General features: G+C 48.8%; 7 protein-coding genes across 7 annotated transcripts; 3 read left to right on the top strand and 4 right to left on the bottom strand.

Annotated features, from left to right (window-relative positions):
* Positions 1–80: 80 nt before the first annotated feature.
* On the bottom strand, positions 81–991 carry N7520_011200 (DUF4112 domain-containing protein; the record flags this gene model as incomplete). Its single annotated transcript, XM_057145133.1, has 3 exons — positions 81–582; positions 641–855; positions 917–991. 3 exons carry the CDS (start codon positions 989–991, stop codon positions 81–83), a joined length of 792 nt encoding a protein of 263 aa, XP_056990887.1.
* Positions 992–2,056: 1,065 nt separating this feature from the next.
* Positions 2,057–4,655, top strand: N7520_011199 (decapping enzyme complex catalytic subunit DCP2; the record flags this gene model as incomplete). The annotated part of the gene is made up of 2 exons (XM_057145132.1): positions 2,057–2,087; positions 2,155–4,655. 2 exons carry the CDS (start codon positions 2,057–2,059, stop codon positions 4,653–4,655), a joined length of 2,532 nt encoding a protein of 843 aa, XP_056990886.1.
* A 301-nt stretch (positions 4,656–4,956) lies between these two features.
* On the bottom strand, positions 4,957–6,743 carry N7520_011198 (amidase signature enzyme; the record flags this gene model as incomplete). Its single annotated transcript, XM_057145131.1, has 7 exons — positions 4,957–5,114; positions 5,177–5,365; positions 5,419–5,541; positions 5,595–5,709; positions 5,762–6,133; positions 6,185–6,301; positions 6,351–6,743. 7 exons carry the CDS (start codon positions 6,741–6,743, stop codon positions 4,957–4,959), a joined length of 1,467 nt encoding a protein of 488 aa, XP_056990885.1.
* A 497-nt stretch (positions 6,744–7,240) lies between these two features.
* N7520_011197 (YgfZ/GcvT domain-containing protein) lies at positions 7,241–8,545 on the top strand (the record flags this gene model as incomplete). Its single annotated transcript, XM_057145130.1, has 1 exon — positions 7,241–8,545. One exon carries the CDS (start codon positions 7,241–7,243, stop codon positions 8,543–8,545), a length of 1,305 nt encoding a protein of 434 aa, XP_056990884.1.
* A 468-nt stretch (positions 8,546–9,013) lies between these two features.
* N7520_011196 (putative cell cycle control protein (Cwf23)) lies at positions 9,014–10,264 on the bottom strand (the record flags this gene model as incomplete). Its single annotated transcript, XM_057145129.1, has 1 exon — positions 9,014–10,264. The coding sequence occupies one exon, from the start codon at positions 10,262–10,264 to the stop codon at positions 9,014–9,016; it is 1,251 nt and encodes a 416-aa protein (XP_056990883.1).
* Positions 10,265–10,896: 632 nt separating this feature from the next.
* Positions 10,897–12,521, top strand: N7520_011195 (uncharacterized protein; the record flags this gene model as incomplete). Its single annotated transcript, XM_057145128.1, has 3 exons — positions 10,897–10,996; positions 11,059–11,412; positions 11,467–12,521. The coding sequence occupies 3 exons, from the start codon at positions 10,897–10,899 to the stop codon at positions 12,519–12,521; spliced, it is 1,509 nt and encodes a 502-aa protein (XP_056990882.1).
* Positions 12,522–12,655: 134 nt separating this feature from the next.
* On the bottom strand, positions 12,656–13,859 carry N7520_011194 (amidohydrolase family protein; the record flags this gene model as incomplete). Its single annotated transcript, XM_057145127.1, has 2 exons — positions 12,656–12,825; positions 12,878–13,859. 2 exons carry the CDS (start codon positions 13,857–13,859, stop codon positions 12,656–12,658), a joined length of 1,152 nt encoding a protein of 383 aa, XP_056990881.1.
* Between the last annotated feature and the right edge of the window lie 458 nt (positions 13,860–14,317).

Raw genomic sequence — 14,317 nt, 5'->3', positions numbered from 1 at the left:
AAGTGAGCAGATAGCTTGCAATTTTGAAAGATCCTCGATCACAAAAGACGACATTGAAATGATAGCCTAGATTTCTCCATTCACGCGCCGCGTTCTGGGTCTTCCTGTGGACGGCTTGCTCCGCCAAACCATCTGGCAACGGAACGGTTAGATCGAGGTTGCTTAGCAGGTGGAGGCATCGTGGGGTGGTTGGCTGCGTTTCCATTGCCCCCGGAGCCATGCTCTTGGTATGTCGGCGGGGAGTTTCCCACCACACCACTCTCCTGCTTATCAAACTCATCTGGGAGACTGTGATCGATCTCCTTAACCCGCGGTTCGTTCCTTCGGGATGAACTGTTTCGCCCGGAGAGAGCCTTGGCGCCCTTCTCTCGCAAATGCTTTTCAAGAAGCACGGCATTTCTTGTGTTGCACTTATACACCGCATCCGCTATATCACCGATGAATGGCACAAGGCCAATGACAAAGTCAATGATCACATTCACAAGCATCATATACCGCAAACGTGCTGGCAGTCCACCTTCAATTCCCTCACACGTCCTCACTACCATCATGGCCAATGCGGCGTCACCAGCGTCACCGATACTATATCAACGAGAGTTAGCCTGATGAATCAGAATCAATGAATATGTGCTAAACTTACAATGGGATGAGTCCAATAACACTGCCCCAGCCGAATCGGATACCGCATAAATTGAACAGAGAGTAGTCGAGTCGATATGCTCGACGCTTGACCTGGGTAAGGACTTTGGCATCGTGTTCGGACAGTCCTGGTGGGATAGCCTTGCGGCGCTTTTGCTTCTTCTTTCCAAAAGTACGCCCAAGTCGAGACGCAGGCACCTCTTCGAAATAGGGATCCTATAAGACAAGGACTTTATTAGCTCCAGACAGCTTGCAGTAAACAGTACAGCCCACTTACCTCCATTCCAAAGCGATTATTAGCGGACTCGGCAAGCACGCGCTTGCTAATCATGGAGAAAAGCGCGTTCGACATGTTGACGGTAAGATCTTGCAGTGTTCACAGTTGTGTGCGCTGTCGAAAGGTATTGCAGAAAGTCTGGGGATGGACCTAGATATAGTCTTTCAAGGGGTCCAAAAATAGACTCCACTCTGAAACTATTAGTTTCGACACGGCGCTACTGGTTTTGTGAGGCGCTGGACTCCGTTTAGAAGCACAAAGGGCAGTGGAAAAGAGAAGATAAAGAGAGAATGACCTGACACGACAGGGTTGAAATTAGCAGATTTGGGCGCCTGCAACGTCATTCTCCAGTCTTTATTTGCGAATCCTGGTATTTGCGCCGATCGGTGGCGGTGCAAAGGGGTGCTGAAGATTGGTCCGCGGTGTGGCGGTGCACATTATGTGGCGTACTGGGCAGATCTGATGCCTGATTTACAAGGTTATAATTGGAGGGTGCCTCAGTATGCAATATTCGTCCCTCTTCTCTATTTTAGTACTGAGGTTTCCTAAATCTAGCCCTCTACTGTTCGGGTACTCGTGTTTCTGGGCCGGTTATTGGAAAGTATAGTACATCCTCAAACACTAGCTACCTGGATCACTCACTGGAGTACCACTAGAGTACCTAGTACCGACGGAGATAACTATTGGCTGGCGTACTTTGGCAAGTTACAATTGTAGCTAGCAAGTATCTAATATGCCTGCTATGATTTACCACTAGCGTAGTCACTTTTAATTCGGATTTCTCAATCAAGTAGCGACTTCATGAATTGAAGCTTCAAGTTATTATGATTTGTCTCTATACTTCCGCCGGCAGTATCCGCCCCCCCAACACCGCCACCGCCTGACTCAGCCATCACTTGGGCCGTTCTCAGTTCCGCTTTCCCACCCAAGCTACCCTCAACCTGGTGAACTTGGCTTCCCTTCCTACCCTTACTGTGTGGTAATTAACGATTCTCACTCTCGATTATCAAATACTGCTATACTTCTTACCATCTATCTGCAATCTTTCCGTTCGATATCTGACATCTGTCGCCTTCGCGACGCAAGCAAAACACCTAGTTTCGGTTATCTGAGCTGAGATGCTAAGCTTCGCCGCCCAGGATGACCGAAACAAAGATGCAACTCGAAGACTGTGAGATTTTTATACCTATCTCTGGCATGGTCTGCGGCGACTAACCAAGGCTGTCGGGCCGCAATAGGGCTGGATGACTTATGTGTCCGCTTCATTATCAACCTACCCCGTGAGGAGCTCGAATCGGTGGAGCGGATCTGTTTCCAAGTCGAAGAGGCACAATGGTTCTATGAAGATTTCATTCGGCCACTTGACCCTGCATTACCTTCACTCACCTTGAAAGCTTTCGCCCTACGCATTTTCCAACATTGTCCTCTAATGTCGCAATGGTCACCATACCACCACCAAACCGCATTCTCGGAGTTTCTGGCTTACAAAACTCGTGTTCCAGTTCGTGGAGCAATCTTATTGAATCAAGACATGGACGAGGTTGTCTTAGTCAAAGGCTGGAAGAAAGGCGCTAACTGGAGTTTTCCACGTGGTAAAATCAATAAAGGCGAGAAGGACTTGGATTGTGCTATTCGCGAAGTTTACGAAGAAACCGGATTCGACGTTCGCGGGGCGAACCTGGTGAAAGATGATGATGCCGTCAAACATATCGAAATATCCATGCGCGAGCAACATATGCGACTTTATGTCTTTCGTGGCGTTCCCCGCGACACTTATTTTGAGCCGCGGACACGCAAAGAGATCAGCAAGATCGAGTGGTACAAGTTGTCAGAACTGCCGACGCTCAAGAAGAATAAGCAAGACGAAGGGATGACAGTGGCCAACGCCAACAAGTTTTACATGGTCGCACCTTTCTTGCACCCATTGAAGAAATGGATATCGCAGCAGAAGAAACTTGAGCCCCGGGCTCAAGGTGTTGCTGCTTACTCGCAGAATGAAGGTTACACTTCAGTGGACGAGAATGGGTTCCAAACCAGCGATTCAATGTTTGCGTCTACCGCTGCAAATGGGGTTCCGAGTGATCTGCCTGAAGTGACTTCGATGCAAGATGTCTCTTCCCATCTCAAGCGACTCCTGAATATCAATGGGGGCGTACCGACACCTCAAATTCAACCCACTCAGCCCGCTGCAGTAGATCAGTCGAAGTCGAATGCTTTGCTTGAATTGTTGCGACAGGGCTCTCAAGACGTTGTTCCTCAAGTTCAGAATGCTGCTGCAGCACCTTCAACTACATCTCACCCAAGCGCGTTACCTATGACGCACGCACCTCACTTAGCGCCTAACTTCTTCCCCGGCTTTCCTCAGCAGCAGCAGCACATGGCTCCAACCAATTTCATGCAACAGACATCTGCCCAGTCTTATTTCAACGGACAACCTCAGTCAAACATGCAACATTCTCACTTCCCGGGCCATCCAGAGCCCTCTGCGTCTCCCGCTGCTCACCATCTGCCTCAAATGAATTCCGCGAGCCATCAAACTCTCCACCCTGCAGTTCAAGCCAATGTGTCGGTACCCCGAAATCAAGGAACGGCTCCATTCCAGCAGACCGGGGACCCTCAATTCTCCCAACAGGCCCGGCCACCTCAACATTCGGGGGTTAGAGTGCCGCCGGCGAGCAATTTGCCTCCGCCAACGCTTAATAGCCACTCACTTGCATTGCTAGATGTGTTCAAGAATAAATCTTTCCAAAGCCCGAGGGCCCCGCCAGTTGCTACTTTGGCCGCTCCAGATCAGGCTTACGTCAAGGTACGGAAGACATCACAGCACCAAGACAGTCTCTTAAATTTGTTCAAGGGTCAGGCCACTTCGCCCGCTCCTCCACCTGTGGAACTGTCAGGCAACCCTCTCACCCCAACTCCAGCTGCACCTGCACCTGCAGAGGTTCAAATTCTCCAGCGAGCTCCCCAGCAGGCGGGTTCCAACGCGCAGCAAAGAACCGGTGCATCCAAATCGAGTCAAACTGCAGCTACTGTATCTGGGCCCTTGAACATGCCACAGTTTGAGGCGAATCTAAGGTCAGCACCCAAGAAGGGACCGAATGGACCTAGCCGAAAGAACAACCTCAACCGACGAGATCACCAGCAGGCCCCGCAGTCTGCTCCCATCAAAATATTGCCACGCCCACAGTCGTCGAAGCGCGATACACAGATCTCCGGACCTCAAGGAAACCAGTTTGCGCATCAGTCCCCAGCTCGACCGAAAGCTCCTGAACCGGTCAAGCCTTTCCAACCACAGATCTTGCGACGTTCTGAAAAGACGGATCATGAGAATCTGATGGTGAACACTCCCAGGACTGAAAATGTGGACCGTAGAAGCCCGGCCCCGCCTGGCATTCAGACACAGACAGCGGACCTCGCCCAAAACTCTGACCGTCGACCCAGCCAGACAAACGCTCAGAAGGAAGCCCTTCTGTCTCTGTTCGGTAAACCCGGTCTCTCACCGTCTTCCACCTCTGTTCAGCCAGACCACCAGACTGTGCCCCTGAACCAGATGTCCACTGCAGTGTCAGGACTGGTCAGTCCGATTTCTTCTCGTCACTTCCCCAGCAGTGGAGAATCCATCTCCCGTCATGGTACCCCATCCGAGAGTGATATAATCCCCAATCGCATTGCATCACCAAACCATAAGGCGTTCCTTTTGGGATATTTGCAAGGCGCCGTTGCCAAGGGCAGCCAATAACCGTTATCCTGTGTTTCAATAAAGCATTTATTCTGCGGACTCGAGGGTCAATCTTTGATTACGAAATCCATTTACCAACTTTGGCTCGTTTTGCCAAGAAAATAGGTTCCTGTAAAGCTAAAATTTGATTTGCTGTTCTAGTGTATCATAGCATTGTCAGCCCTGGGGACCTGGATACCATCCGTGCAAACTCAGCTATACCACAACAACGAAGTCATGGGAATCTAGACATCTTCTAGATGAAGCCCGTGAAATCTTGAATTTCGTTATGTAAAAATCTGGCATCTATATTTCCAATTTTTCAAAGTTTCGGAACCGGGCGAGGCTTGACAGCCTTTTCGTACTCTCCCATAAACCGCAATAGGGTTTCCTCCTCGTCCGCCCTGGCCACCAGACATAAACCGAACGGCCGGGAATTGTAGCGAAGTTGTCCTATTGGCACTGTGGCGATAGGATAGCCTGATTTCAGATGCATATTAGCAACGAACAGTCAAATAGATATGTGCTTGATGAGTTCTTACCTGCGGCGGAAGCATGAACACATAGCGAGGAGTCTCCTGGAGCTGCCAGTATGTTGACATGTTCTTTTTCAAATACATCATCCAGAATATCCCTCGCGGCCTTACGAAGGCCATGTTTCAGTTCATCTATATAGCCCTTTTCTTCAGTAGTGTTCATTGCCCCTTCCAAATCATTTTGTTCGGTGAATGCTGCGCTTCCTTAGTAACGTTTGATCGCAGGTTTGTGTCCTATGTTAACTTACGAGCTGGAAGGGCTTTTTTGCTGTTTTCTCTATTGAAATTGACGATATCTGCAATGCTTGTTATAGAGCACTCGTGAAACGAGCGAATGAATTCAGGAATGCAAAGGTTTTTAAAATCCCAATCTAAAGGTGGTTATCTACCTTGCCTTAATATGATACTGCAGCTAGCGACTTACATGCAATCGGCAGTATAGTATTCGGTAAGACTGAGGGATCATGGCAATGGATAGGGCTTTTGAGAGAACAGCCTCTGCGTCGTAAAGCGGAAACCGTCTCTTCGTACTCTTCTATCTTGAATAAAATGTTAGGGCTAACAAGTAATGATGAAATGATGGTGACATACCATTTGCTCCGCAGTACCCTCGAATTGGGTACAATGGTCAGCTGACATGGTCCAAACTTTTGGGTCCAAGAAGCCCACAGAAAGGCCTTCCCAGGCACCAAATGGGGGGGAAGTGAACTGACGACCGAGTAGAATTTCAGAAAGGACATGAACGTCAGCCGCTGATTTTGCCATAGGTCCCGGACTATCAAAGAACTCTGTCATGGTGTACAGGCCTGTAGTATCCTGGACGCCGGTAGTATGCTTGAGGGCATATAGCCCAGCGCGTGTTGATGGAGTAACGATAGAACCTATAGTCTCAGTAGCCATGGCAAGAGGGCTAAATCCAGCGGCAACCGCGACTGCAGAACCAGTAGATGAGCCTCCAGGAGCCTTCCATTATCATCAGTATAACTAAATGATATCTATACTTTACCTACTTACTGAATGGCCAAGTATTTTCTCATTATCATCTATCTTCCCAATATACGGCGATAGAGTCTGGCCGCCGTGAGCAGACCAACCGGGCATCATCATGGTCATTTTCATTCCAGCAAATTCCTAGAATAGCAGTCAGGCCAGTTCCTTCGAAATTCAAACATTTACGGACAGTCATATTAGCCTTTCCTAAGATAATCAAGCCAGCATCAATCAACCGCTGGGTAATAGCTCCATTCTTCAACGCGTTAGCTCCGATAAATGCATAAGATCCAGCCGTGGTACTCATGCCCAGCTCCGACGCTGTGACAAAGCTATCTTTCAAAATTATGGGAATTCCATGGAATGGGCTCCGGATATGCCCCTTCTGGCGCTCCTCATCCCGACACTTGGCGATTTCGAGGACTTTTTCAGGCGGGGCAGGCGAAATCAGCGCATTGAGTGCAGTTTCGTAGCGATCAATTTGTGCCAGGTAATTTTCCACAACCTGAACGCTTGTAATCTTGTTCTTTTCGAGAAGTTCCCGCAGTTCGACCGCGTTGGTCGTGAGCACGTTGAAGGTCATTTCTATTGAAGGCTGAAACCTGCTATTTGGGCGAGGAAGGAATTCAAAGTTAGCGCACCTGTCGGGAATTTCATGCTAGCGTAAATAAGTGTGAGCACGTGCTCTGATAAGGATCCTGTTGCCTGGTTCCCCTCTAATTATTGTCATGGCCCAAGAGTTTGGAATGCCTGGATCTGGTTAGAGACCTTGGGAGACCGTGTGTTTTGACCAAAGGTAACATTTGAAGATGAGTTGTTATTTCTGTTGCCATCCTTTTTTTATATATCCCTCCTCGTACAGGCTTTTCTATACTATTCTGCGATTGCAAAGGCTGGTCAAGTTGAAAAGTAACTCAAATGCTTGTCAATAGATGTGAGCTTATTAAGCCTGGAATCCGATGACTAATACATACACGGTGAGAAGCTGATTCTGCCTATTCCTACCGCTCAACGTCATTCTCCGCGGGTATAGAAATACATCCACTCGCACTGGTCCCGCTTTGCTCCATGTGCGCAAATATGATGCGTCCTCGTCTCTCAATATGCAACGGCTGTCTAGCACGAAGCAGGTTCTACTCAACAACAAGCCCTCGAGCTGAACTAACGAAAAATGCGGCTCTCCCACCGGATTCCGGGTACGCTCAACTTACGAACCGAGGCCTCATCTCCATCACCGGTATCGACAGCGCAACCTTTCTTCAGGGCCTGATAACGCAGAATATGCTGGTTGCCAATGACCCAAACAAGTCCATTCGACACACAGGAACATACACTGCCTTCCTCAACTCCCAGGGTCGCATCCTGAACGATGCGTTTATTTACCCGCTCCCTATTCCGAACAGCAACGATCTCGAATGGCTGGTGGAGGTGGACAAGAATGAGGTAACGAGTTTATACAAACATTTGAAGAAACACAAGCTGCGCGCAAAGCTGAAGCTCCGCGCCCTCGAGGACGGAGAGCGCACCGTCTGGTCATCTTGGAAGAACCACGAGCAGCCGCGCTGGGCCGCGTACAACCTGGAATCGGAATCGGCGACATCGCCTCTCTCCCCCTCATCCGGTATCGTCGGGTGCATCGATACTCGCGCTCCTGGATTCGGTTCTCGTCTTATAACACCCGGCTCGGAGGACCTGCGTACTCATTTCCCGGATGAAACACAGCTTGCGGGATCGGAGGTCGGGTTGGATTCATATACGGTGCGGAGGATTCTGAATGGCGTTCCGGAAGGACAATCGGAAATAATTCGCGAGTCGGCATTGCCCATGGAGTGCAACATGGACATGGCGCGTGCTATTGATTTTCGTAAAGGGTGCTATGTTGGCCAGGAGCTGACGATTCGCACGCACCATACCGGCGTGGTACGAAAGCGCATCCTTCCCGTGCAACTTTATACTCAAGATTTGAGCACCTCGGACAGCCCAGTATATGAACCTTCAGCTGAGATTCCATTACCGCCTTGTGGAACAAATATCATGAAGGCCGGTGGTCGCCGAGGTCGGAGTGCTGGCAAGTTCCTGAATGGTATGGGCAATATTGGTCTTGCCTTGTGTCGTCTGGAAATGATGACTGATGTTGCACTTACCGGCGAAGGAACGCAATACACCCCTGGAAGTGAATTCAAGGTTTCGTGGATTACTGAGACAGACCAGCCCACGGAGGTGAAGCTCCAGGCTTTTGTTCCATCTTGGACAAGAGATCACATTCAAAATGGTGGTGTGCGGAAGCCGACTCCACGACCCGTGGATGTCGACGGTGAGAGAGCACGAGATTTCGTGGAGCAGCTAGAGGAGGAGGAGGAGCAAGCACACCGGCGAGCGGAATAGAACCGCATCTGATTCGGAAGGATCCTTGTATAGTATCAAAGTATGTAAAAGACATGTAAATAGACAATATATTTTATTCGGCAAAAAGCTGCATTGTAGAAGCTGAGGATTCGCTTGACCTGTCACATTTGAACCTGTTAATTTTCACGTTTGTAAAACCACGGGACGGAATGAGTACCAGATTTTCACATGCAGTAGTCTAGGACTAGCTACAGCTCTTGTTTTTGGGGGCACTCCCTGGGTATATATTCTAGTAGGCATTTCAGGTAGCTATTTTAAGTAGCTACTAAAGGAATTGGACAATCAGGGGTCACAAAGAAGCACGAATGCCCGGATACATAGTAGAGGGCTGCATAAGTGTCTGATAATTGTAGTATAGCGGTAGAATTGGACTGTCTCTGTTCGACCGAACATGGTTGGGGTATCTTAAATAATCTGAAATCTATAAACATGTACAAATAGACGGTCTCAAACTCCGTTGGCCTTGGAAGCCTCAGCAGCATCTGCCGCTTCATCTTCTCGTGCAAGTTCCTCTTCTAGAACTTTGCGTTCCTTCTCACGCTGCGCAGCCTTCATCTTCATCAGAACCTCATCTTGAAAAGTAGGCATGCCAGCAGGCCTCGCAGATGCATTGAATGAAGACGCTTTGGGTTTCATAGAAGCAGCAGCAGATCCAAATGACCCAAACGAGGGCGCCTTTCCTGAATTGGATGCTGAGTTCAAGCCAGGGAAGTTGAAGGCCGGAGCCGCAGCTGTTTTGTTGATATCGACAGCGGCGGTCGATGAGGCAGATTCCTGATCCTTGAATGATGCCGAGCCAGCACCCAGATCTGGCCCATCACCCGATGCCCAACCCACCGAATCAAGAACAGCCCAGTCCCCATCCGCAGGACCAGCCTGACGGATCTTCTTCTCGCCATCGAGCACCGCCGCATGGGCACTAACGATAGACGCAAAAACAATCATGCCAGTAGCCAACGTGACCTTCCCTTTCGACCCCTGCACCCGCTTTCTCTTATCCTTGAGTATAACAACAGCCTCGATCGTCCCAAACGACGCAAAAAGTCCTTTCAACCTCTCCAAATCCAACTCCACCCCCCGTCCCTCCCGCACCCAGCGCACCTTAACAGATCTTTCCAGCTCCGGAACATTCGTTTCCTGCGATCGATCCACCCGCTGACTACTCCGATCGGCTGCCTTCCTCGCCTCCTCCTGCTCCCGCTCAATAACCTTCTGCTCCTCATCCAGCTCACGCTGCAATTTCTCCTGTGCCTCCTTCCGCCTCCGTCTTCCATCTTGCGCAATTCGTTCAATCTCCGCCGCGAGCTTCGCCTCCGCATCATTCTCCTCCATCCATGACCGCTTAACACCGCGCTGGGCGGCGGCGCCTGCTCGTTCGCGCTTCTCGAGATCTTCGACCATTGACCGACGAGCGGAGTCTAGCATGTCACGCTCGCGCTGCTTGCGCAACCGGGCGTCGCGCGCATTGTCGTAGAGCTGTTTTACGTCGGCGTCTGTGAGGACATCGTGAGCGATTTGGAGAGTATGGAATTTTTCTATGTCTGCCGGGGTTGGGTTGGAGATTTTGTCGGGGTGGTATTTAAGGGCTGTTCGACGATATTGTCGCTTGATCTCAGATAAGGTTGCTGCTGGAGAGACATCGAGGAGGGCGTAAAAGTCTTGGTCTGAGGCGGCATGCGCCTTAAGATCGTCCGACATTTTGGCGTAGAGGTAAAGGAAGGAGGATTTGGTTTGTAGTTTTGCAAAAGCTACGAATGTCTTGATAAAAGAAAGAAAGCCCCGGAAGGGGTGAGTTCCAAGATTCGCAGTTGATAGCCTTCGGAGTGGTGTTTGGAGATCTGGGGAGTTGAAGTTGGAGAATTGAAGGTTTCGGTGCGGCTCAGGCGGTGGCGTCATGCCCTAGATATTCTTAAGTCCCAACAGCCTTGGAATATTCTACACCTATATCAATTGATTTCAATGGTGCAATTCATATATATTTGCGGTCGCACTTGTACTTATCACTGCATGGGTATGTATAGACAAAATTCTTGTTTACGATAGTGAACATATATTTAGCACAGCGTATGTTATTGCTATATATGTGCAGGTAAATGATATCCTTCTGAGGGATCATTGTCGAAATTCAATCGTAAACTCATTCAAACATTGGACATATGCAAATTTAAAACTCTCTACTAGAAATAAATTGCCTGTAAGGAGGTATGTATAAGGTTCCATGGAGTAAGAAACCTGGCAGAATCTTGAATGTTAGAAGCACCTGGCACACAACTCCAAAGGAATTTTGACTCGTTTCAAACAACCTCATCTTATACACCTTATCTCCTACAATGGAGAGCTTGGAAGCTTCGGTTAATGCTCCGAGCAAAGCTATTTTGGCTTTGGCTATCGCGATTGTGAAACATAAACCCCCAGACAAAGAGGTTAAAGGTGAGTGGTCGCTCCTATGATTGTCATACAAAAGCTAATTTGTACAATCTACATCCCATCAGACTACCTCATGGAAGTCCGTCACTTCATCCGAAATGATCTGCAAGTTGAATCTCCAGACAAATTCTTCGACAGTGTCGCCTTTTGGCAAAAGGCGTACAAGGAATCAGAGGCAGAGCAAGCGAAACTCCTCAACCAGATCTTCGAATTGGAACAACGCACCCAGGGGCTTCGCTCAAAGATGAAACAGAGTCAGAGTGCAGTTGATCCTTTTCCAAGAAACCAGAAAGTCTCAACAGAGAATTTAAAGGGTTTGGTCCCGCCAAGGAAGAAAGCACGAGGACGCGACTCGAAACCCGAACTCTCCAAAAGTACTCGTGATGACGAGGAGGAAGAAGCTTCCGAGGAGGAGAATGGTAGCTTCAATGAAGCTCATGCAGATTGTATGAGTGTTTACTGACTATACATAGCCCCAAAGCTCACCAGACAGCTATACACCGTCCAACGTGCTCTCCAAAAGAGGCACAACAGCAAACCGCTCACAACCGATGCCGTGACTCTTTGCAAGGTAGCAGAGTCTGAGATATGGGGAGCTACTATAAGACTGAATGCACCGGAGAGTCAATCAAAGATTCCTTCGAGTCAACAGGCGAAGAAGCCAGACCTGATTGCTGTGACCAAGGCCACGGAACTGTCATTCAAGTTGGTCCATCAAGCTTTGCACAAAGTGATTGGAGCTCCAGATGAGAGCTACTGCAAGGGACAGATTACATATTACCTGGTGTGTCTCTTTGAATCAATAATGGGTGCGCTCACTCAAATTTGCACGGCGTCGACACGGACCGCTACCAGCACTATTCTTCAGGAAACTTCAAAATGCAACAGAATACCAACCAGAAAGCAGGGAAACAGCCAGAAAATCCAGAAGAAAAAAGAGACCGTCACCTCAAAAGCGAAAAGATTGAAGATGGAGAAGGATGCAACTGAATGCTTGCTTGACCTGCTCTGCACAATGGCACTGTCTCTCGATCTAACCCGAAGTGATGACCAAGACGTGATGGAGGGATATCTCTTCATTGTAATACACCGCGTGGGAAAGATGCTCGCATTATTTGTCTTCGAGGATCACCAATTGCCCTCTGACAGTTGTCCAGACATTGATGTTCCACAAGGCATTCGGGATATGAAAGCAGAGGGTCTTACAAACGAAATGGCACAAGTTGAAGCAGAGCATCTGATCCGTTTACTTCACCGGATGTTGAGTTCTCGGCTCTGTGACACGGAGATCATGCATTCTCAATTCATTCGGAACATGCATAGGCGCTTACAGAAAACTCTTATCCAGGCGGTTTTTGGAGATGACGATCCGTTGTTCCGGGAAGGCTTGGTCCGTCCTGGAACCCCTCCTCCTTTGGATGATAACGGTCGAGCATCGCAGCGACAGGATTTCTCGGAATGGTTTACTGAAGAGCTCTGGCGTCTGGTTGGCTGGGATATTCTGAACAATATCCCACAAAGAGCCTGAGATCGAGGATGACGATGTTTGGTCTTATATCTTAGCTGTTGCATTATACTTTCATGGCAAGAAGAAAGAGACCAGAATGGATGATGGGAAACACTATAATAGTTCACAATGTCTCATACGGCTTCTTATATACACTACACAAGGCCCAAGTTCAAAACACGATTCGCGTTACTTCCTAGAACCATACCAATAGAATCTGCCTTTTCATCTCCAAAGCAACTGCGAATCGCCTGGTAGTTCGTAGTCACACTGGGCCACTTCTCATCTTGATCCTTCAAAGGCGGGAAAAATGGATGGTCAGTACCTATCATAATTAGCCAAGTCCATGACCATCCACCCGGAATGATAAATCTCACCAAACATAAGCCGATCATGACTCCCAGCCACAGCAGCCGCATGTAGACCTGCAGATCCATAGATAACCGCATCAAGGTAGATATTAGTCTGCAACACATCCCAAATACTCCGCTCCGGCCCTGGCTCGTCCCCGCCATTGGCAGTAAACTTCCGCTCATGCATAATACAGCTCTCAATCCTACCTGCAAGGAACGGAAGCGTCCCGCCCGAATGAGCAAGCAGTACTTGCAATTTCTGGAACCGATCAAACACCCCACTGAGAAGCATCCGCGTCACAGCAATAGTCGTTTCAACCGGGAAGCCCAGTGCAAGCGGTAGAACGTGTCCATAGCGGGCAATCGCCTCCGGACCCCCGAACGCTTCATCGGGGAGACCATAGTGCGGGTGCAAGAATAGAAGTAACTGAGTCTCTTCCAGCGCTTTCCAGATGGGATCAAGCGCGGGATCATCAAGACCGTTGCCTAATCCCGATGTACCCATGATAACACCACGGATGGTAGGGAGGGTGGTTAATCTTTTGATCTCGTTCACAACCGAGGACGGCGCACTCAAGGGCAAAGCACCAAAGGCGAAGAGAGTCTTTTTTTCAGTCGCTTTTTTGGTTCCATTAGGATCGGACGCTCGGTTTACCTCTTCACAGGTGGAGTTTAGATCGTTGTTGATTCGCTCTGCCCATTCCTGTGCCTCTGTGCTAGGGACGAAGTCTAGCCATGGATTCGCGAGGGAGATTACGCTGCAGTGGATGCCGTGTTTTTCCATGAAGGCGAGCTTGACATTTATGTCTGAGTAGGAGGTGTCAACGGGACGGCCTCGGTGGTCTGGGGGTGTTGCTGGGTCGTCGTCTGATGATAGGATGATTAGACGGGGCTCACCGTCGGCAGGGTCGTGGACGTAGGGGACTGTTTTGCGAGCGCGGAGCATCGCCATGTATGATGGTGGGTAGACATGAGTGTGGATATCGACGACTAGTCGGTTGGTCATGATGAAAGCCGATTTTATGAGTTGGAGAGCTCAGAAGGTAGAGCTGTTCTACTGCGGAGTATTAGTAGTGGGAGATAAGATGCGGGGTGACGATAAACCTTGAATAGATGCCGATAAAAACATTACAAACTGATACTGTAAACAAGCACAATTAAGCGATTGATTAGATTATTTATCAATAGAAGATACTGCGTAATATGTCATTGTTAATATGGCCCATGAGTGTTTTTATATAGATTGTGGGCCAAAGAAGAGGTCGTTCGGATTATAAACTTTGAAAGCATCGCTGTTTATTTGGGAATATTAGGTTTGGAATACTCATTGACCTGAAGTTGAGTTGGACGAGCTCAATTGGTATCTGAATTAAGTACATCAACTGCATTTGAAGACACCAATAATTCCTTGCATAACAGGAACCATCCCAATCTCCGTTCTGTCAAGCATTAATTCGCCGTTCA

Source organism: Penicillium odoratum, assembly GCF_028828045.1.
Source record: "Penicillium odoratum strain IBT 22623 chromosome Unknown utg000008l_segment0_segment0, whole genome shotgun sequence".
Taxonomy (NCBI): domain Eukaryota; kingdom Fungi; phylum Ascomycota; class Eurotiomycetes; order Eurotiales; family Aspergillaceae; genus Penicillium; species Penicillium odoratum.
The sequence above is the reverse complement of the archived record's forward strand: the minus strand, read 5'-3'. Positions and strand labels throughout refer to the sequence as shown.